We start from the raw sequence: 23,478 nt of genomic DNA, 5'->3' as shown, positions 1-23,478 counted from the left end.
AGGTTACATCGTTAGTTAGTTAGTTTACGAGCTGAGTTGCATCGGCAACTTTATAAAACCTATATGGCATAGGTATTCATTAGAAAATTGTATAGCTTTTGTTGAACTTGATTAAATTTAGAGTTCTCTCCTTAATTCAAAGGAAGGAAATTTTACCGTATGTCAGAGCTAGTAGTTGATGAACTAATTATGACTTGTTTTTCTGAGATATCTTTTGCTTTTCAGAAAATGAATGGGCTTGGAAAGATGACATGGAGTTTGGGCGACAAATGCTTGCGGGAACTCACCCACTCAGAATCCAGTGCTTGACGGTACTTCATGTACTTATAAACATTCAGTGTAGACATCTTGATACATAAATCAATACATTGCTTCTTAAAATGAAACCAATATATAGATCCCTTTAAAATAGTTGTACAACGTGTTAGAATATAATATAAAACCATTAAAGTGACCCTTACCCAACAGCTAAATCAATACATTGCTTCTTAAAATGAAACCAATATATAGAACCCTTTAAAATAGTTGTACAACGTGTTAGAATATAATATAAAACCATTAAAGTGACCCTTATCCAACAGCTTAAGCTTTTGGGATTAAGTGGTTATTTTGACATGGTATCAGAGCCTCTATGGCCGAGAGGTCTAGAGTTCGATCCTTACTTCCCTCACTTTCTAATTAAAAAGTGGAATTTAATTAAGCACATGGTAGGTGGGCCTGTGCATTTATCCACGCTTCAAGTCCAAAGGGCTCTTGCGTGAGGGAGCGTGTTAGAATATAATACCCATTAAAGTGACTCTTACCCAACAACTTAAGCTTTTGGAATTAAGTGGTTATTTGACACAATGTTACTCAATTAGCACCAATCAGTGATTGATTCAAGTGGTACACATCTGATTCCCCATTAGAAAAATGTGGGTTTCGTGTATGGGAAAAAACACGCTGGGAGAGCTAACCTCACCATATTGTGGATATTCCCTGCTACAACATGATATATGCTGTGTTTGTTTTTCAGTTTGGGCAGCTCAATGTGGGTTTGAGTTGTATTGAACAATGTGCCACTATGTTTGGATGGCTCCAACCTACATTCACCTTAACCCACTTTGTGCTCAAAACCCACTTTCACTCAACTCCACTCAATCCTCACTTCTACTTTGGATGAAAGTTGGTTGGTACATTGATATTGAACTTTTATAGTATTATACACTATGAAAGTACTTTTGGTTAATATTATCTAAACAAAATTAATTTATCAAACTTACTTTTAAAATAAAAGTATCAAAACATAAATCACATTACAACAAACTCACATTCATCCAAACTCTGTTTTGCAAACCCACATTGACTCAAACTCTGTTTTGCAAACTGAAATCCAAACACACATAGTCTTGCATGGGGATACCTGTGTTCAAACCAAATACGCAATTAGTCTGATTCTTGTAGTGGAGAAGGTGGATGTTCAATGCTAAGGTGAAAAAGATAGATCTTTACATGACACCAGTAACTTGAAATATTAGTGGACAATGTTTTATCTCTAGAAATTGAAGAAATTAATCACATGTTTCATTAGTACAACACAGTCACTATCATATTCTTCTATCCTAGCAGTAAGGATGTGAACTGATTGAAAGTTGTACTGTTTCACGAATTGTATCTTTTGAAAAAATTTAAGATTATGGCAGAAGCAATTCTAGGGTTATACTCTATTGCAAATAACTAAGGGTCATCCTAGTACTAAGCATGAAGGGCTAAATAGAACTTAAATGAAGTAAATGTTGTTTTAGCTGTCATAAGAACATCACTTACAACTTCGCTAGTCATACCTATCTCAAAGATTATGGCAGAAGCACTTCCAAGATTATACTCTATTTGTTGTTGCATGATCAACAAGTTATTTAAACTCACATTCTTTGCCTATTCATTGCTGTTTTCAATTTACCTTTCAGACATTCCCACCTCAAAACAAATTCGGAGTACAGAGTTCAATGAAACAATCAACTATAGAACAAAAGCTTGAAGGATGGACACTTCCTCAGGTTTGAAACAAAAATCTTGTTAGGATCCGAAAATCCTAACGTGAAGAAACATAAGAGAAAGAAGATAAACGATAATCTTTTTAGTATTTTTATTATATAAAAACTGGAAAATAATATAGATAAAAAACTAAGAGGCTGGTTCCTCTTAGAACCAAGAGGCTGGTTCCTCTTCAATAAGGTCGGTTCCCATTACAACTCAATAAATCAATTTCATGCTCTAACCTAAGGATGATACACCTATTTATAATAAACTGACTCAACAAGTATAATATCTTAAAAGATATAATCCTAATAAAATATGACTCCTAATAAAATAGCATATCTCAATAAAAGATAGACCCTCAAAAGTCAAAATAAAATATAAACTCATAAAATAAATATTGACACTAAAACCAAAAGATATACTCTATAATTAAAATAAACTAAAATCAACCTTGTCCTCAAGGTTGGAAGTAGCATAGTAGATCCAATCTTCTCGTCTCAGGTTTCATTGTATGCAGCAGACCGAGTGAAGCGCTATGACAACAAGTGTCCAAGTGACCATATTCGGCGGCATTGGAGGAGGTCGCTTGGACAACACGTTGCGGACCCATAGTTGCATCTGCATTGAGGGCTCGCCCCTCCGTGTTGAGTTGCCATCTTTGTCCACAAAACCCATAATTAATTGTGTACCCAGATGTTTGGCATTGCAAACCTTTTCAATCATAACAACATTCACAATCAATGACAACAGAGCATCTACAATAGAGATTGTGCTGATATGAGGCATATTGGCAGCATCTTCTTTGAGACCTTCCAGCAGCAAAGTAGTGTCTTGCTTGAACTCATTATAAATCTCTGAAGTAAGCGTAGCATGTTGATTGCTTGAGTCCTCCTTGAGTACTTCTTCTTCCATCGAAATACTAGCAACGATTTCCCCTTCGTTGTGAGAAGAAGGAGGACAAGAAACCACGAGAGCCCGCAGTTGTCCATGAGCAAGGCGAAATTCGACATCTCGTGCAAGCTCTACGGCGTGCGACACGTTGGTAGGGCGTAAAGAACGCACCCAATAACGAATCTTGAGTTTAAGGCCAATCATAAATTATCTCAACAACTGGACTTTAGAAAGATTATGAATTCGAACAACCATAGCTTCAAATTCTCGCACATAGGCGTCAACGCTGCCACTCTATCTAAGAAATTGCAACCTCTCATAACCATTACCAAAACGTCGAGGCAAGAGTGGGATAAATGAATTCTAAGTAAGGTCGAGGTTATGATAACAACAATAGAACAAATGAGCGGCTGCCCCATCCATGCTAACGAATACCAATTGCATCTTATCTTGCTCCCGCAAATGGTGTATCTTGAAGATTTTCTGGGCTCGAGCGATCTAAACACCGGATCCACCCCATCAAACTTCGGAAATTTCTCAACAATAGTTAGTTTGTCATTCCTCCATGATGGCAGAACCTTAAAAATTGGAGAATAAGATAGATAAAGAACTAAGAGGCCGGTTCCTCTTCAATAGGGTTGGTTCCCTTTATAACTGAATAAATCAATTTCATGCTCTAACCTAAGGAGGATACGCCTATTTATATAAACTGACTACACATATATAATATCTTAATAGATACATTAGAAATTGAGAGGCCTATACTTGTTGCCATGAACATTGAGAGAGGGCATAGTCCCTATAGTAGAGAGGTAGAGAGATTGCATTTAGAGAGAGAGAGTTAGAGAGAGTGCATAACTGAATTTCATGTGTTATTTTTCAAATGAGCCAAGAGTCATTTACAAATGGTAACCGCTCCCTATTTATCGTAGGGGAGTTGGGCCTAGTATGCTTAGCTGCCTATGTTGGGTCGGTTGGGCCTCGCAGAAGGAGGCCTAATCTCCAGGCTTGGCGACCGCCACTTGGCGGGTAACCCCTGGGCGTAGGCCTCCTAGGGGTTCGCCCAGTCCACAAGACACCGAGCACGAAGCATGAGGGCTAAGTGTGTCTTTAAGGATCAAAGCGCCTAACTACAAATAATGCCTAAGATATTTAAGTCGCCAACATGGCGTTTAAAAGCAGTAAAATTTCACAAGTCCACAAGTACACGAGTGGCGGTCGTGGTGTGTTTGGTCACCACACTTGAGGGGCAATCGTGGTGAGTTTGGTCGTCTAGTGTGTTGACACGTTAGAGAAACGAAGGAGTCAGCGTATCTTTGAAATCCCAACTATCATTTTTGAAATGTCACCTCACGTCATCGAGTTACGAAACTCGAGCCAATCACGCGCAATAATTGCACGCCTCCTACCACTCACACGTTCCTCTCAATGCTGCCACTCTCTTTCCTCATCATGGGGCATGTTCTCCCACCAAACGTTGCGGCTTCTCACACGTGCCTTCCTGTTCCCCTTTCGAACTTATAAAACTCTCGATACTCCAACCATTTACTTCTTTCACAAACCTTTCACAAACCTTTCACAAACTTGCTCTCTATTCTTTACTCTTTGAAACATCTATGGCGAACCCACTGTTCCGATACCTCAGCGGTTCACTCCTCTCCTTCCACCTTTTGCAAGCTTCCCTAATGAGTTTCCTCTACTCGTTCTGATATGACCCAAGATGGAGCAAGGGCTTGATGGATCGTCTAGGATGATTTTAGGACTTGAGAAATCAGAGTTGGAAGGGAAAAACAAAGAAGAATTTCGTGCAAGGAAAAGATGAACAGAATTGGAATGGAACTTTATGGATGTGGAAGTGCAGACGTCACACAAAGGTGGTGGCAAACCTTTGATAAGTCAAGGTCTTGAATCACTCAAGGGATATGAGAATCACTCTCAGCAAACTGAACTAACTCAGAGAAAATAATCTCATTCATTCATGTGTCCATGCTTGGTCGTCCCTCCCTTTTAATAGAGTTTGGCTTTGTTTTTGAATTACAAAGGTGAGACATGGTCTTAACTCCAATTAATGACTAATTATGGAGTTTTAACATCCAATTCTGAGCTAAAAATTAAAATAAAAACTCCTAATGAGTTGGTCAAGCTCAGCTTGTAACAGCCCCTAAACTTTCTCTCATTACATTAAACAAAAACAGAAAATTAACTTCAATTGAAGGAGATTCTTGGAGTTTTACCTCAGCCATCAAGAGCTGATGCAAACTTGGAATATTCCTCCCTTAAAGCCTTCTTATTCACGCCCCACATGCTTCCATTTCAGGTCCATTAATTGCTAATGCATCCTTGGTGGATTAGGGCCTTATTGGATTGAAAAAACTAGAAATAAAATTCGAACTCAGCTCCAATTAATTGGGCTGATCTTGGACGATTTCCTCTTCATAGTTCACGAGGAAATTCACCAATTTGGGCTCAAGTTCTTGCACATGGGTTCCTTCCTCAAGAGCTAATGCTATCATCTGTTGAAGTGCTTCCTTGGCCCTTTTAGCCCTTGCCGGTCATGGGCCCTCCAAGTCCTTTTAGTGCTCCATGGCCCTTGTCCCTGTCCTTGTCCTCATCATTCCCTCCCTCTTGAAAAGGATTTGACCTCAAATCAATATTCTCCTCCATCTGCATCAAAGAGAGATAAATCAGAGACATTAAAGGTTGAGCTGATGTTATACTCACCTGGAAGCTCTATTTTGTAGGCATTGTTATTGACTCTCTCAAGCACTTGAAAAGGTCTATCCCCTCTAGGTTGGAGTTTGGATTTCCTATGTTCTAGAAACCTTTCCTTCCTCATGTGCACCCAAACCCAATCTCCGGGTTGGAACACCACCTCATTTCTTCCCTTGTTAGCTTCCCTAGCATAACTCTAATTCTTTCTCTCAATGTGAGCCTTCACACGCTCATGCATCTTCTTGACATATTCAGCTTTGCCCTGTCCTTCCTTGTGCTTGAAAACAGAAATGTTAGGCATAGGCAACAAATCAAGAGGAGTCAAAGGGTTAAATCCATACACTACTTCAAATGGAGAGCAATTGGTAGTGCTATGTACAGCCCTATTGTAAGCAAATTCAACATGAGGCAAACACGCCTCCCAAGCCTTTAAATTGGCCTTAAGGACAGTCTTAAGCAAGGTGCCTAGGGTCCTATTAACCACCTCTGTTTGCCCATCAGTTTGTGGGTGGCAAGTGGTGGAGAACAAAAGTTTAGTGCCTAACTTCCCCCATAAAGTCCTCCAGAAGTGACTTAGGAACTTGGTGTCCCTATCACTAACTATGCTTCTAGGCATCCCATGAAGTCTTACAACTTCTTTAAAGAACAAATCAGCAACGTGACAAGCATCATCAGCTTTCCTGCAAGGAATAAAGTGAGCCATTTTTGAAAACCTATCAACAACCACAAAAATTGAATCCTTACCACTCTTTGTTCTAGGGAGGCCTAAAACAAAGTCCATAGACAAGTCAACCCAAGGGTATTCAGGGATTGGCAAAGGAGTATACAAACCATGTGGCATCACCTTAGACTTAGCCTTCTTGCAAACAATGCAATGTTCACAAAACTTGATCACATCATGTTTCATTTTGGGCCAATAGAAATGTTCCTGTAAAGTTTCTAGAGTCTTTTCGACTCCGAAATGACCCATTAATCCCCCAGCATGGGATTCTTTAACAAGCAGTTCTCTAATGGAACTTTTAGGCACACACAACCTGTATTCTTTAAATAAAAATCCATTGTGCCTATAAAATCCATTTTGAGAAACTTTCTCACTAGCCACAAAAATTTCAGCAAAGTTATCATCTTTTTCATACATTTCTTTCACATGTTCAAGTCCTAGCAATTTAGTCTCTAACATGGAAAGCAACACGTGTCTCCTAGATAAAGCATCAGCCACAATGTTACTTTTCCCCTTTTTGTGTTTTATGACATAGGGAAATTGTTCCAAAAATTCAACCCATTTGGCATGCCTTTTGTTCAACTTACCTTGCCCCTTCAAGTATTTCAGCGACTCATGATCACTAGGGATCACGAATTCCTTGGGCAAAAGATAATGCTGCCAAGTCTTCAAAGCTCTCACCAAAGCATACAATTCCTTATCATAAGTAGAATAGTTAAGGGCAGCTCCGCTTAACTTTTCACTAAAATAAGCAATTGGGTGGCCTTCTTGAAGCAACACAACACCAATACCTACATTTGAAGCCTCACATTCAAGTTCAAAAGATTTAGCAAAGTTAGGTAAAGCAAGTATAGGTGCATGGGTAAGCTTATGCTTTAGGGAAGCAAAGGCCTCTTCTTGATTCTTTCCCCAATGAAAACCCACATTCTTTTTCACCACTTCATTTAGGGGTGCTGCCAAGGTACTAAAGTCCTTTACAAACCTCTTGTAGAAACTGGTCAAGCCATGAAAACTTCTTACATCACCCACGGATTTAGGAGTGGGCCACTCTTGAATGGCTTTGATCTTTTTCTCATCAACCTGCACTCCTTTCGAGCTCACAACAAAACCAAGAAACACAACATGGTCAGTGCAAAAAGTGCATTTCTCAAGATTGGCAAACAATTGTTCCTTTCTAAGCATACTCAAGACAGATCTTAAGTGCTCAACATGCAGCTCAAGAGTAGTGCTATAGACCAAAATATCATCAAAGTACACAACCACAAATTTCCCAATGAATTCCCTTAAAACATGGTTCATTAGTCTCATAAAAGTACTAGGTGCATTAGTTAAACCAAAAGGCATAACCAACCATTCATACAAACCATATTTAGTTTTGAAAGCAGTTTTTCATTCATCCCCTTCTTTAATCCTTATTTGATTGTAACCACTTTTCAAATCAATTTTAGAAAAATAACATGCTCCATGCAATTCATCAAGCAAATCATCAAGTCTAGGAATAGGGTGACTATACTTAATGGTGATGTTATTTAAGGCTCTACAATCAGAGCACATTCTCCAAGTCCCATCTTTCTTTGGTACCAAAATCACCGGTACAACACAAGGACTCATGCTATTTCTTACCCACCCTTTGTTCAAGAGTTCTTCCACTTGTCTTTGAATTTCAGTGGTTTCTTGTGGGTTGCTTCTATATGCTGGCCTATTAGGCAAAGAAGCTCCCGGAATGAGATCAATTTGATGCTCAATTCCTCTCAGTGGTGGTAGACCACTTGGAACACTTGTTGGAAACACATCCTCATAATTCTGCAAAAGAGATTTAACACTAGAAGGCAGTTCAAAATTTTCAAAAGTGTTAGTGTTCAAAATCTGATTTTTGCAAAACATCAAGTATAGGATCTGTTTTGAAGCTATCATCCTTTTCACCTCTCTCTTTTTGATCAAACAAATTTCTTTTCTCTCAAGTATTTCACTCTTTTCTTTTTGCTTTCTCTCAAGTGTCTCACTCTTTTCTTTTCTCTCTTGTTCAATCTTTTCTCTCATTTTCTTTTGATCCTCACGCACCTCCCTAGGGCTCAAAGGTTTGAGCGTAATTTTCTGGCCATGATGTTGGAATGAGATCTTGTTGGTGCTGCCATTATGATCAGAGTTGGTTTCATATTGCCATGGTCTTCCCAACAGTATGTGACTAGCCTCCATGGGAACAACATCACAAAGAACCTTATCCTTGTATTTGCCAATGGAAAAGTCAACTTCAACTTGCTTACTTACTTGTATTTCTCCATAGTGGCTGAGCCATTGAAGTTTGTATGGCCAAGGATGTGGTTGTGTGACCAGGTTCAGCTTCTCCACCATTCTTTCACTAGCCACATTAGTACAGCTCCCGCCATCAACAATCATCAAGCAAATCTGCCCATTGACATAACATCTTGTGTGAAAGATATTCTCTCTTTGGCTTTCTTTCTTTGGCTTTTGTTGGCTACCAAGCATTCTCCGGATCATCAACAGTTCACCATTCATGGCTGCCTCCTCTTCTTCTTCACTTTGTTCTCCTTCGGACTCACTGGTGTAGTCTCCATCATCCTTAAGAATCATGGTCTTTTTTGAGGCACATTCATAAGCATAATGTCCCATACCTTGGCATTTGAAGCACTTGACCTCTTTGCTCTTTTTGGATGGTTGTTCAAGTCCCTTTGAAGAAGCTGAAGCTTGTGGTTTGGTGGCTGGTTTGCTAAGGGTGCTCGGCCCTTCATCCTTCATTCTGTCTCTCCAAGATGAATTGGAATTGGTAGAACTCTTCCTTGCAAGCCCTTTCCTTTGGAGTTGTTGCTCAACTTTAGTGGCATTGTGCAGCAATTCCTCCATGTCTACATATTCCTGAAGTTCTACAATATCTCTAATATCATTAGATAAACCATTAATAAATCGAATCATGGTTACCTCTTCATCCTCCTCAAGATTGGCTTGCAACATAAGCACCTCAAGTTCTTTGTAATACTCCTCAACACTCTTGCTGCCTTGGGTAAGTTTTTGAAGTTTAAATTTTACATCCCTAGCATGGCTTGAAGGGACATATCTTTTTCTCATGATTCGTTTCATTTCAGCCCATGTTTCCACCGCTGGCTCCTCATTTCTCAATCTCTCTTTGGCAAACTTATTCCACCAAACAAGAGCATAGTCTGAAAAGTGAGCAGTTGCAAGTTTCACCTTTTGGTCCTCCTCATAGTTGTTGCAAGCAAAGACATGCTCTATTTTGAGTTCCCACTCCAAGTATGCCTCTGGATCACTCTTTCCCTTAAAAGGAGGAATTTGGAATTTGACTCCTTCAATCCGAGCAGGTCTAGGATTTTCACGAATTCGTCGTGGCCTCCCGTCTTCACTGTCACTATTGTTCCGGTTCTCCATTTGATCCAGCCTTTCGTGGATCTCTTCAATTTGCCTCCTCATTAAGTTTTCCAGATGTTGAGTAAGAGCCCGCATTTCGATGGTCGAAAGTTGCACTGCTGGTTGTTCCTCCTCTTCTCCTGACATCTTTGAACAAATGAAAAGATTCAAGTCGAACAGAAAAAAAAATGTTAGTGTTTAACTCACTTCACTCGTGTTTTCCCTCAAATTAGCTTTTTTCTATGATGTGCACTTTTGCTTTTTTCCACTCAAAAGTTCTCACAATCTCTTGAGTAAATCAAAGTTAAGACACACAAAGGAACACCCCCAATTTGTGCAAAGTCTCAAGGCTTAGGATAGACTTTAGGATATGAAACAAAAGAAGACAAGACAAATCACAACAGAAATGGAAAGGACTCAAAATATTTAGAGACTAAAGAAGAATTCAAGAACAAATAGAAGAAGAAAATAAATTGGAATGCTAGCAACAAAATTACCTTGAACAATTGAATTTGGCTAATTAAACAAGAACCATTCAGCCATTTTTTTTTTTGAATTTTCGTTTGGTAATTTGTTTTTGATTCTGAACAATTAACAAGGCTTAACTTTTGCAATGGTTCAGTCAAAAGAAACAAAAACTAAAATCAAGGTAACAAGAAATGACAAAGAGTTGCTAACCAGAATTCTAGATAAGAAAAGAAACAAAAATCCTAGAACCGGAGCTCTGATTACCAAATGATATGACCCAAGGTGGAGCAAGGGCTTGATGGATCGTCTAGGATGATTTTAGGACTTGAGAAATCAGAGTTGGAAGGGAAAAACAAAGAAGAATTACGTGCAAGGAAAAGATGGACAGAATTGGAATGGAACTTTATGGATGTGGAAGTGCAGACGTCACACAAAGGTGGTGGCAAACCTTTGATAAGTCAAGGTCTTGAATCACTCAAGGGATATGAGAATCACTCTCAACAAACTGAACTAACTCAAAGAAAATAATCTTATTCATTCATGTGTCCATACTTGGTCGTCCCTCCCTTTTAATAGAGTTTGGCTTTGTTTTTGAATTACAAAGGTGAGACATGGTCTTAACTCCAATTAATGACTAATTATGGAGTTTTAACATCCAATTATGAGCTGAAAATTCAAATAAAAACTCCTAATGAGTTGGTCAAGCTCAGCTTGTAACAACCCCTAAACTTTATCTCATTACATTAAACAAAAACAGAAAATTAACTTCAATTGAAGGAGATTCTTGGAGTTTTACTTCAGCCATCAAGAGCTGATGCAAACTTGGAATATTCCTCCCTTAAAGCCTTCTTATTCACGCCCCACGTGCTTCCATTTCAGGTCCATTAATTGCTAATGCATCCTTGGTGGATTAGGGCCTTATTGGATTGAAAAAACTAGAAATAAAATTCGAACTCAGCTCCAATTAATTAGGCTGATCTTGGACGATTTCCTCTTCATAGTTCACGAGGAAATTCACCAATTTGGGCTCAAGTTCTTGCACATGGGTTCCTTCCTCAAGAGCTAATGCTATCATCTGTTGAAGTGCTTCCTTGGCCCTTTTAGCCCTTGCCCTAGTCATGGGCCCTCCAAGTCCTTTTAGTGCTCCATGGCCCTTGTCCCTGTCCTTGTCCTCATCACGTTCTCGCTTTTCCTTTCACTTATTCCTGTGACTATCGCTCTTTCCACCATGTCACCTAAACAACAGTCTGATGACCTCCACCATGACACCAACCGTAACACCCCTTCAGCCTCTTCTTCTCCATGCGAGTCGACGCCAGAAATGTCAGATGAAACCCTTCCCTTCGAAGGAAACCCCCTCCTTGACCTTGAAGAGATTAAAGCTTACCAGCTCCAAACCTTCAGAAACCTCAAATACCCTATCAAACTGCTCCTCCCCAAGACGCAATTGACCAAACCTCGGACTACAACTCTTGCGACCCCATTGCAAATTTAGAGCGCAAGACTGGGGGAATCTGTCGTGAGAAATATTTTGCGAACGTCCTCCGGGCTGGCGGTTGTACAGATGCGAACCGCCCGTGGGTACAACGTGCAGGCGGAGACATCAAGAAGTCCCACTTCTTTTATGTTTATGAATATCTGTTATGAGAACTTGGGGTGAAACTCCCCTTCTCACCCCTACTCTGCCGGGTGTTGAGTGAGGTCAACGCCGCTCCTTGCCAGCTGCATCCCAACGTTTAGGCCTTCATAAGGTGTTTTGAGATGCTCTGTGGCGCGATCCAACTCGAACTATCACCCGCCCGTTTCTTTCATTTTTATTATGTTGACTCCAAATCCCTCCAATCTCGCGGCTGGGTATCTTTTTTAAATCTCGCCCTGGGCGCAAATGCCTAAACCTTTACAAAAGAAACCCCACGACGAGCTTTTCTCGCTTATGATTTCCTGTGATTTTCCACCCTGCTTATCTAGAAGTTATTACCCTCTGGGACGGGACCTTTTTTTTTCCTTTTTACCGCCTGAGAGGTTCTTGTCCGAAGATGACAAGGCCATCATCAGTCTTCTCGCCAAGCTCCCCATCCTCGACTGTACGAAAGTCATCAAGGCCTCCAAAAACTCCTCTCTTACCCAATACCTAGGTGTCTGCCCACTCGCCACTTGCTGTTTACTTTTCATATCTGCAAACTTGTGCATATTTTACTTATGTTATTATATTTTTTTACTTACTAATGTGTGTCTCTCTCCTTTCTTTTTAAGAATATGAATTTTTCCAACGCCGAGCTTCTTCGTGTCCTCGCCACCAGGAGGGCCGCTCAAGTCCCACCAACCCTTAACATTGATGGGGCAAGAGAAGTCGCCCCTTGGTAGACGCTGATGGCGAGGGTTCCCAAACCGGGTGGGCCTGGAGGGCGAGACTACTTCCCAGCCTGCCCCAAGGAACCAAGGAACGACCTCGTTGCTACTCCCATACATGTGCAGATTGTGGAATCTTCTACTCAACAGGGCGAGTTGGGGACCCCACTGACCCCCCCTACTCGCTCGGCGAGCCCCACACCTACCAATCTGGCCTCACCGCCTCCCAACAACCAGTCATCGCCATCCCCTCTAAGGATTGGCCAACTTACTTCTTCCTCTTCCCCTTTTCGCTACCAAGGAAATGGGAAGAACCAGTCCCGTCTTCGGCAGGAGAAAAAGAAGGTCCACCAGGCGACCGTCTTGAGGATCCCGCCACCTTCCTCCTTTCTCACCCGTATTTTGAGGAACTGAGGGCAGGGGAAACCGAGGGTCCCAACCACTTGGCCCTGGCGAGCCTTCTTCGCGCCGGGTGTTTGCTCGCGCGGGCGTCACAAAGCTTCAAGCCCCCTGATGCTGAGACTGACAAGCTTCGTGTGGTGGTTGAAGGGCTCTCCACCACCAACCAGAAAGCTTACGATTTTCAGGATAAGTTGGTGGCTCAGTTGGCTGCTCGGGAGGCCAAGTTGGGAAAGATTGCAGTTGAGATAGCTGAAGTCAGGGTTGACCTGGGCCATCGTGAATTGAGGATGTGGGAGTTGGAGGTGGAACTCGCCGCCCAAGCTGAAGCTGTAACCTCCAAGGATGAAGCCCTCGTCGCCGCCAATAGAGAACTTAACTTCCTCGGGGTGAGTTGTTAGCGAAGGACATGGTTGTTGCTGATGCTAAGGCTGAGGCCGAGGCCGAGGCTGAGGCTAAGGCTAAGGCTGAGGCTGAGGCTGAGGCTGAGGCTGAGGCAAAGGCTAAGGCCGAGGCTGAGGCTAAGCCCAAGGCCATTGCTGACGTAGAAGCTCAGGCTGAGGCTGATGCCTAGGCACTTGAAGACAGGCTGAGGTATGAAGCTGTTGAAGCCATTGCCCGCCCAACGTGCGATCGGCTTCTTTCTCGCCAAGGATCAAGTGAAATGCCTTTTCCGAAACCTTGATATGGCGCTGATGGGAGTTTTCAAGGAGGTTACTCCTGCTGGCTTGGTCGGCCCTGAAGATCCTCTAGAGATCCTTGCTTTTCAACCTGGGGGAGAAAAAAATAACAACAATGAAATGTAACTTAATATTTTTACTGTATTTTCCTTCGCCCTTCTTGGGGCTTTGAATGAATGAGACTTTATCTTTGCATCCATTTCGCCTTGCGTTTTCTTTTAAATACATCATTTTATTTTATTTCTCTTGCGCTATTTCGTACGCTTTTAATCTTAACCCTGAATTACGTTTAACGATCTTAAATTATGTGAAGGTTTAACTAGGACTTTTTGCTTAGTTTTATTCAACCATGGCTTGGCACACTCAACAAACAGTGTGGCCTCGCCGGGCGGGTCGGGCGAGGTCTTTACCCATTAGGGTTGGGGTGCTCGAGTCCCAATGGCCATTTGGGGTCCCCAAGGCTTTGCCTAGTTAGAAATGCTCATCCTTATTCCGGGGAGGCTTGTTGGATAAGGAGCTGATCCCACACATCGCCAACGGATAACAGCGATTGCGCCGACTTTTCCAGAGCGATTCCCAGACTTCAAAGGTCGTAATGGAATCGCCACCTTCAGGGAATTTTTCCCACCGAGCAACCGCCGTAATTCAGTTTTTCGATTGGTTAAGTCAATCGTAGGAATATTTCTGAAAATACCCTGTCATTCATATGAATTGTGATACAATTTCATTTAGACGTTTCTTGTCAAAAAACGTATGAGATGGAGAATAAGGTTTCTTTATTTTTAGTCTAAAAGGCACTTGCCCTTCGGTGCTCATGGTCGCCCCCGTCATCAGCTGTAGTAATATCGCAAGTTTGCCGCATTCCAGGCCCGAGGCACTCACCTTCCATCCAACTCCTCCAAATGATATGCCCCTTGGCCTAGTACCTTCAAGATTCAGTAGGGTCCCTCCCAGTTTGGGCTCAACTTGTTCCTTGTGTTCCCAGTTCGTCTCTTGAGGACTAAATCTCCCTTCTACATCGCCCTCGGACGAACCTTGGAATCATACTTGCTTGATGCACTTTGTTTCATCACTGCCTCACGCACTCGAGCCGCCTCATGGGTTTCTGACAACAAGTCTAGTTCTGCCGCCATGTTCACGGCATTCTCGCCCTCCAGCCGCGGCTCAGTCCGCCATGATCTGTTGCCAATTTCTACTAGTAGCATGGCGTCTGATCCATAGGTCATTTTGAATGGTGTTTCCCTCATACTGGACTGTGTCGTCGTGTTGTAGGACTTGATCACCACTGGGAGTTCATCCAACCAAGCCCCCGCCTTGTCATCAAGACGGCGCTTTAGGCCGCGCAAGATCACCTTATTTGTGGACTCAGCTTGTCCATTCGTTTGGGGGTGCTCGACTGAGGAGAACCTTATCTGGATTCCCATATCACTACAGAACTACCTTGTTTGCTTACTAGTAAACTGGGTCCCATTGTCTGACACAATAGCCCTTGGGACTCAATACCTACATACAATTCTCCTCTAGTAGAAATTGACGATCTTTGCTGCTGTGATTTTAGCAAGTGGCTCGGCCTCGATCCACTTTGTAAAATAATCCACCCCCACCAGAATGAACCTCATCTAGGACCTGGCGTTCGGAAACGGTCTAATCAAATCGACTCCCCACATGGCGAACGACCATTGCGCACCGATGCTTGCAAACTGTTTTGGCGGTGCTTTCGGTAAATCCGCGAAGACCTGGCATTTTTCACACTTCCTGACAAATTCAGCGCAATCCTTTCTCATGGTCGGCCAGTAGAATCCGAGCCGCAAGACCTTGCACGCCAAAAACCTCCCTCCAATGTGGGTAGCACAGACTCCCTCGTGTACTTTCGACATTATCGCCATATTTTTCTCTAGTGGTAAACATTTCAGAAGCGGCGAGGTAAACCCTCGACGAAACAGGTGTCCATCCAGCAAGGTATAGTGGCTCGCCTCTCGCCTCTGTTCTCCACTTCACTCGGCTCTCCCGCCAGGACGTCTATAATTGGGTCCATCCATGTTATCTGTTGCTCTGTGCACGTAACAAACTCGGCCTCAATGCTCGGGCGGGCTAGGGTTTCCTGAATCACGCTTCGATTGTTTCCGGGTTTTCTAGTGATCGCCAATTTGGACAGCGCGTCCGCCCTCTGATTCTTTATCCTTGGAACAAATTCCACACTCACTTCTTGCAGGCGAGCCATCAGGAATCGCACGCGCTCTAAGTACATAACCAAGTCAGGTTCCTTCACTAGAAAGCCCTACTTACCTGATTCACTACCAACTGAGAATCCATCCTAATGAGCAGGTTGTCAATCCGCACCTTGATTGCGAACTCCAGCCCAACAATCAGTGCCTCATATTCTGCCTGATTGTTGCTCGCCTTGAATTCGAACCTTAAAGACTGCTCCAAAGTTAGCTCCCCAGGTCCTTCCAATGTCACTCTTGCCCCCTATTCACGTTTTTTCGTTCAAGGATCCATCTACGAATAGCGTCCACTAAGTGCCTACCTTCTCGTCGGGCTCCGGCGTCAGCTCTACCACGAAATCCGCCAAGGTTTGCGCTCCGACTCTCCCACTCTTGTCGTATTGCATCCCGTATTCCGACAGCTCTACCGACCATGCAACCAGCCAACCCGACAAATCTGGTTTCTGCAAGACCTGTCTCAAGGGCAGATCAGTTTTTTACTTTTACTTGGAAACTTTGAAAGTAGGGCATCAAACGCCTGGCGGTCACGAGCACTGCGAACACCGCCTTCTCTTTATTTTGATATCTAATTTCTGCCCCTTGTCACGTGTGGCTTACAAAGTATATGATCTTTTGCTCGGCGTCCATTTCCTGCAAGATTACCGAGCTGATCGCGCTGTTCCCAATTGAAACGTATAGGTGGAGCAGGTGACCTTGAATTGGCTTTGAAAAGATGGGGGGAGCGGACAAGAACTCCTTCAATCGCGCGAAAGCCTCCTCACATTCGGGAGTCCACTCAAATGTTGTATTTTTCTTAAGGCATTTGAAAAATGGAGCGGATTTGTCGCCTAAGTGAGGAAGAAACCTCGAAAGGGCTGCGATCCGCCCTGTCAAGCGCTGAACTTTTAGGCTTTATGATTACATCCAGAGGAATCGAAATTAATCCGGACAAATGCAAGGCGATATAGTAGATAAACAATTTTCCTCCCTGGATCCCGAAGGAGCACTTTTTTGGGTTAAGTCGTATGTTGTGCTTACGAATCTCGCTGAAAGCTTCAGACAAGTCTGCATGATGATTCGCCTCCAGTACCGACTTCACAATCATGTCATCTACATAAACTTCCATTTTTTTTCCAACTTGGTTAGCGAAGACTCGATCCATTAACCTCAGATAAGTCGCCCCTGCGTTCTTCAACCCAAACGACATAGTTTGGTAACAGTAGTTCACCCTGGCGGTCATTAACGTAGTCTTATCTTCATCAGATGGGTGCATTCAGATTTGATGATAGCCTGAATAAGCGTCCATCAAACTGAAAAACTCATTGCCCGATGCCCCATCCACCAACTTGTCGATACTTGGTAACATATATGAATCCTTTGGACATGCCTTGTTTAAGTCTGTGTAATCCACGCACATTCGTCACATGCCATTGTCTTTCTTCACCATCGCGACGTTTGCCAACCATGTGGGGTACTTGATTTCACGGATAAACTCAGCTGCCAGCAACTTGTTCACCTCTTGGATTACGACCTTCTTCTTTTCGTCGCCCATTGATAAGCCAATCTGCAAGTATACAGATTTGTCCTTAGTAATATAAAAGATATTGTACCCAAGGGATTGTGTTCAATTATCGATTCAGACTAATTCTATGATTTAGTAAGCAAAAGTAAAATAAGATTGCGGGTTTTGATTTAATTGTTCAATTGAAGGGAAATGTGAGAAAGCAAATAGACTTTGTGAAACTTAATTTAGGAAGATAACATCTGAGTTAGCTTTGCCAATTATCACTTATGCCCAATCAAACTTGTTTGTGTGAAATAAAAATTACTCTCTATGGTGATCTAGCCTAAGTTCCGGGCACCACTATTAACTCCTACCCTCATTCCTAAAAATGTTTGCCCAGTTGGCGTTGAGCACCACATCTGCCTCATCTCGCCAGCTAGTTCCCTGACGTCCCGATCGGCGACGTCGTTCCTCGTTTTCTTGCCACCATGGTGGCACTAGTTGTTCCTTGGTCGGTTTTACAGTTATTTTTTTTTTCTCGCGACCGCGTCTTTGCTTCCTAGGGTGTTTATCAGGAGCTCCCATCTCTTCCCTCGCGCGGTGTAACACCCTCTATACCCCGCGTAAATATTATAGCATAAATCAGAGTAAAATGCATAACATAGAGGGTGTCACATTTATTCTTCATAAACATAAATTAATACACCTGCCATCCTCACAATAAATATTTTAATTTCCAACATGGATGTCCAAACATCATATATATATAACACAACAGATTTATTTTCAACTCCAAAATAAAACATAATCCGAAAATAAATAAAGAGAGTTCATAAATTATCTCTTAACATCCAGGTACAATACTAAACGTTCCCCGTGTTACATGACAGAGCATGACTCACCTAACTAAACCATAAATGAAAGACTAGCTCCTCCAACTAACCGTCGCGAGAAACTCGACTATCCTTGGTACCTGAGCGATGTCACATAGAACATCATTCCCACAGAAGGGTGAGAACTCATATCATATGGATTATCATAATAATAAGTAATGCATAAGCTTATAAAATTTATCCATAAATACCTCATACATAATTAAGAAAATAAATCATGAAATTTAATATAATCAATTAAATTCACAATATGTCAATACTCCATAAATATAGCTCAGATAAAGCAAATATACATATCTCCAATTACCACAATAACAAATTCTCCAAAATTATGGCAGTTATCATTATTTAACACCAATTGTTTCGTACAGTAACATATATGACTCAAGTGTGACTCTGTGCAAATTGCCTTTGGTACCAAAGTTGATATCCTTAGCGGTATCACCGCGTCCACTCCAGACAGATAACCACCAATAAAGTCATCGCTCTAGGCTTTCAAAACCACTCCAGTTTTGGGACAAGTCACTAGCCTCCACGAGAACTAGCAAACATTGCCTCTTGACAACTATGCAGTGTATTGTGCAAAACACAACTAACATATGCATATTCAGACCATCTCCAAGTCTTAATTATTTTAGCATATTCATCACCAGGTCAACAATACAAATCATCTCTAATTTCACAAAACATAGCTTACATGTTATCAATTACACAATTTGCAACCACAGTAACTTAGCAACTCAACCCATAACATCAATTCAGAAACAACACCATATAATGAAATTCAAAGTGAAACCCTCCAAAAATTCTAATATTTTTACCATGGGTTCTTTTACTAGATTTCTAAATCCCTGTAAATTTTCAAGTCGAAATTCAAAGTATAAAATTCAGGAAAAATCTAACACTAACAACAGTTCGTGAGAAACAAGATAGCTTAACCCATCCTCACTAAAATGCATATAACTTGAGCTACAGATGTCGGAACCACGTGAAACCAGTGGCAAAAGTTTCATAAAAGAAAGGGCTACAAATTTTATGCAAACTACTTCTTCAAATTCGGTCATCAACACAGCTCGAAAAAGGGTTCAAGAGCTCGCAAATTTCTGCTGAGTTTTCCTTTTCAAAACCCTAAATTCAAACTATCCAGTTTCAGTTTTAGAAAAATCTGCATCCTAGGGTTCCTAAATCATGCTTTCTATCACTACCCACTAATATACCAATCCATAAAATATGAATTCAAACCCTTACCTCTTGTAGATCAACTTCTAGGTTTTCTTCACTTTTCTCCCCTTCTTGCTTTCACGTTTCTTTTATTCTGCATCACTAACTTCTCCAATTCTCAAATTTTGATTTCTCTCTTTCTATTTCTCTCAAAATCCTTAAATAGTAGTACTAGTGGGCTTCACTCCATATATCACCTAAACCCAACAACCTTATCTATTTTAATCTTATCTCACTCAAATACAAATTTAATAAATTATTCACTCCATATATCACATAATTACTTAATTATCTAATAAAATCACATAATTACCATATATCATAATAATTGAAGTAAAATAGTAAATAACCTAATAACATAGAATGAGGTGTTACACGCGGCTAAGCTTGAATGTATCATCCTCTTCATCCGAAATGTACACGCTCGTCCGGGAGCGGACCTCCGTCATGGAACGAGTCGGTTTCTTGCTTAGCTTGTTGTTTAATGGTCCTAGCAGCAGTCCATTCTTGAATGCTCGTGCGGAAGCGCGCGGCTCAGATTCCTCCACTTTTACAGAAGCTACGCTGAAACGCGCCACATATTGCTTCAAAGTTTCGCCCTCTGTTGGCGAACATTATATAGATCATCAATCGTAACTTGTTTAACCTTACTCGCAAAGAACTGAATCAAGAAATTCGATGAAAAGTCGCGAAAATTGGTGATGGAGCCGCGTGACAGGGTCGTAAACCATGCCATCACTGTTCCTTTAAGCGTTGAAGGAAACATCCTCCACCTAACCGCATCTGATGCCACACTAATAACCATTTTTGTATTGAAATAGAGAAGGTGATCTTTCGGATCGGTTCTGTGTAACGCCCCGATTTCTCGAGTGTCACGAGTAACCAAACATCATAAAGTTCGTATAGAATTTTCGTCGATTAAATTATTAATCTTCAATTAATGAATAAACGTTCAAATTTTACGAAAACTCTTGAAACATAACCTTTTCAAAACACGCGGAAGTATTTAACATCGCAAACCTTTCGAAATAAATAAACCATTAAATATCCAACTGAAATAAATATGAAACATGCGTCTGATTACATAAAAAAATTTCCAAAAGACATAAGGATAATTGGACTGGGCGAGACCCCAGGGTCCCTTGCCCAGGAGCACTAACCTCATACAGGGAACGCGCCAGGGACTTGGGCCTCTCTCCCCGAGGCCCAATTGGCCCATTTAGATAGATTAAAGGCGCGAAAGCCCAACTCTGCCTCTATAAATAAGAGGGGAACACCAATTGTAAAGGACTCTTAGCTCATTTGAGAAATAATCAGATTCAAATTCAGTTATTCTCTCTCTAGCAGTTAAAGTTTCTCTCTCTAAAACATTCATACCGTTTTCCTCACACTTTGGGTACTCTACCCCATTCAATGTTCTCAGGATAGAACATTTGGCGCCGTCTGTGGGGATCAGTAGATTTCGTTTCCCGGACTACGTGGATCGTGATTCGTTTGAGTGAAGCTCGTTTCTCTGTGCGATTTCTCTCTAGTTTTTCTTGGTGGATCGTGATTTGGTTCCCACGCGATTCGTAATTTAGGGAAGTTCAAGTTTCTATGAAAATTTGTGCGATTCAGAGGCTTGTGGTTGAATTCTCGGTTCGTCAAAAGAGCCTAATGGAGCCATCTCGCGGATGACGTGGCAAGGAACCCAAGCGAAGTTACATTTCTTCCCCGCGCACCGCGAGGTTGGATGGACATCGCCGTGTAGAAGCACGTCGTGCTCTAAGTGGTGACTTACGGTTGCAAAATGAATGTCTACAGGAGCAATTGAGGTATTATCACCTTCGGCAGTGGAATCAAGAAGAAGAGGAAGCTGAGGCCGCTGGTGAGGTCAAGCCTTTTCCGGCAGTAGTACGGGAGGTGACTGTGCCAGACGGTATGACACACCTTGCGTTGGAGGCGTACGACGGGAAAACCGATCCGAAGGATCATTGGCTTCGTTTCAATGCAAAGATGGCGATGAGCGCGGTTTCCGACGCGGTAAAGTGTAGAGTGTTTCCTTCCACATTCCGAGGAGCAGCTATGGATTGGTTTATGGCTTTGCCTCAAGGATCCCTAGCCAAGTTCCGCGACTTCTCATCGAAATTCCTTGGCCATTTCTCCGCAAGAACGATCGAGGATCTATTTGATATGCGGCAGCGGGAGCGTGAAACCTTGGAACAATATATGAAACAATACAGTGTTGCATCCGCGAGGTTTGACGAACTGGAGCCACGCATGTGCGTGTGCACTTTCAAAGGCGGTTTATCCCGGGGAAAGTTTAGCCGCGAACTAAGTAGGGAGCTGGCAAGCTCAATGACGGAAGTCCGCGCCCGAGCGCAAGACTACATCCTAAAAGAAGAAATTGAAGCACACAAAAGGAAACAAGAGAGGGCGGCGAACGTGGCTCTGACGAGGAAACGGACACAAGATGAGGAAGCAAGTCGCGAGTAAAAGGTTAAAAAAGCTGATGGATCTGTTAAGAAAAGCAAGGGAGGGCAACTCAGTCGGCGCTCTCGGCGAACAGCTGAGGCGAACCAGCAAACGAGGCCAAAGGTGCGCTCAGGTAAGGAATTGACAAAATTACTTTTGAAAGCAGGATTTGAGGACATGAACAGGGAAGGCGAGTGCAGAATGGACCCAGGGTGTGAGGCGAAGAATCAGCCCAAATAGTGTGAGTACCACAACTTGGAAGGCCATGACACCGCCGACTGTTTTACGCTTAAGGGTCAAATCAGGCAGCTAATCAAGGCAAGACAGCCATGGGCGGCGAAGAGGAAAGAGGCTGAGGAAGCCGAGAGCGGCGGGGGCGAAGGAATGGTGGAAACAGCTAACGTGATCATTGCTGGGGGTTGCGAGGGTGGCGATGGCGTATCAATAGTAGGGCGAAGACAGGCAGGGGTAACAACACCGATGCAAGGTTGTCCAACTAGGTTTGGGAGCGAACATCCAGACATAGTAGTATCGTCTGCAGATTTTGAGGGAATCAAGACCCATACAGATGACCCCTTGGTGGTAATGGTGAGAATCAGAGGTTTCAATGTGCAGAGGGTGTAATTGGACCAAGGTAGCTCGGCCGATATAATCTACGGGAACACATTCGAGCAGTTGGGACTGAGGGACGAGGATTTAAGGCCATACACAAGAAATTTGGTAGGATTCTCGGGGAAGCAAGTTCAGGTGCGCGACTATGTGGAATTGGACACAGTTTTTGGAGTGGGCGAGGACGTCGAGCTCTTGAAGATAAGATATTTGGTCCTCCAAGTCGTGCCAGTTTATAACGTCATCATAGGGTGAAACACTTTAAATCGCCTCCATGCAGTTATATCCACGGCCCACCTTGTGGTAAAGTACCCGCTGCCCTGCGGAAGGATAGGAAGGATAGCAATAGACCAAAAAGGGACGAGGAAATGCCGCGACCATTGCCTTAACTTGTATGGTAGAAGGGGAGCTGGCAGCGGACACAGGTGTCATGAGATTCGGGTGGCTGAAGGCGAGCAAGGGCATCCAGCGACACAAAGCCAGAGCATCTCAGGTGAACAAAGAAAGCAGGACGGTGAGAAGGTGAACGGGGCGAAGAAAGTGAAAGAACGGGGCGAGGAACCCCAAAGGGTGGGGAAGAGTGTTTCCCCTACTCAAGTAAACAGTGAGTGATACGGCGAGAGCTGGGACATGAACGCTACCAGTAGAGGTATATTGGCAATCGAGCCCAGGCTCACCATTGAACAGGAACGACGCCTACGTAAGCTGGTAAGGGACAACGTCGACCTCTTTAGTGGGGAGCAAGGAGGAACCACTTCTAGGGGGCTACCCATATTAGACCAGCTCTCTAGGAAGGCTGGAGAAAAGGATAAACAGTGGCAGAGTCACCGGGATAAGAGGAAATGCGAACAACTAGTGGATGGGAGTAAGAGGCCAATGAAGTCAGCCCCGCACACCGAGTGGGAGGATGAGTAACGATGGATTCCTTCTTACGACAAGAAAGTCAAGCAGGGCGACGAGGATGGAATACTGG

At 42.7% G+C, this 23,478-nt stretch overlaps 1 protein-coding gene across 1 annotated transcript in view; it reads left to right on the top strand.

The window, feature by feature from the left end:
- The window catches only part of LOC130743306 (linoleate 9S-lipoxygenase-like), a 38,823-nt gene that overhangs the window by 2,714 nt on the left and 12,631 nt on the right, over window positions 1-23,478 (top strand). The window contains exons 5-6 of the mRNA XM_057595498.1: window positions 226-311; window positions 1,947-2,036. Coding sequence (XP_057451481.1) covers window positions 226-311; window positions 1,947-2,036 — 176 coding nt within the window. The remainder of the gene's footprint in view (window positions 1-225; window positions 312-1,946; window positions 2,037-23,478) is intronic.

The sequence above is a fragment of the Lotus japonicus genome, chromosome 3 (genome assembly GCF_012489685.1).
Source record: "Lotus japonicus ecotype B-129 chromosome 3, LjGifu_v1.2".
Taxonomy (NCBI): domain Eukaryota; kingdom Viridiplantae; phylum Streptophyta; class Magnoliopsida; order Fabales; family Fabaceae; genus Lotus; species Lotus japonicus.
The sequence above is the reverse complement of the archived record's forward strand: the minus strand, read 5'-3'. Positions and strand labels throughout refer to the sequence as shown.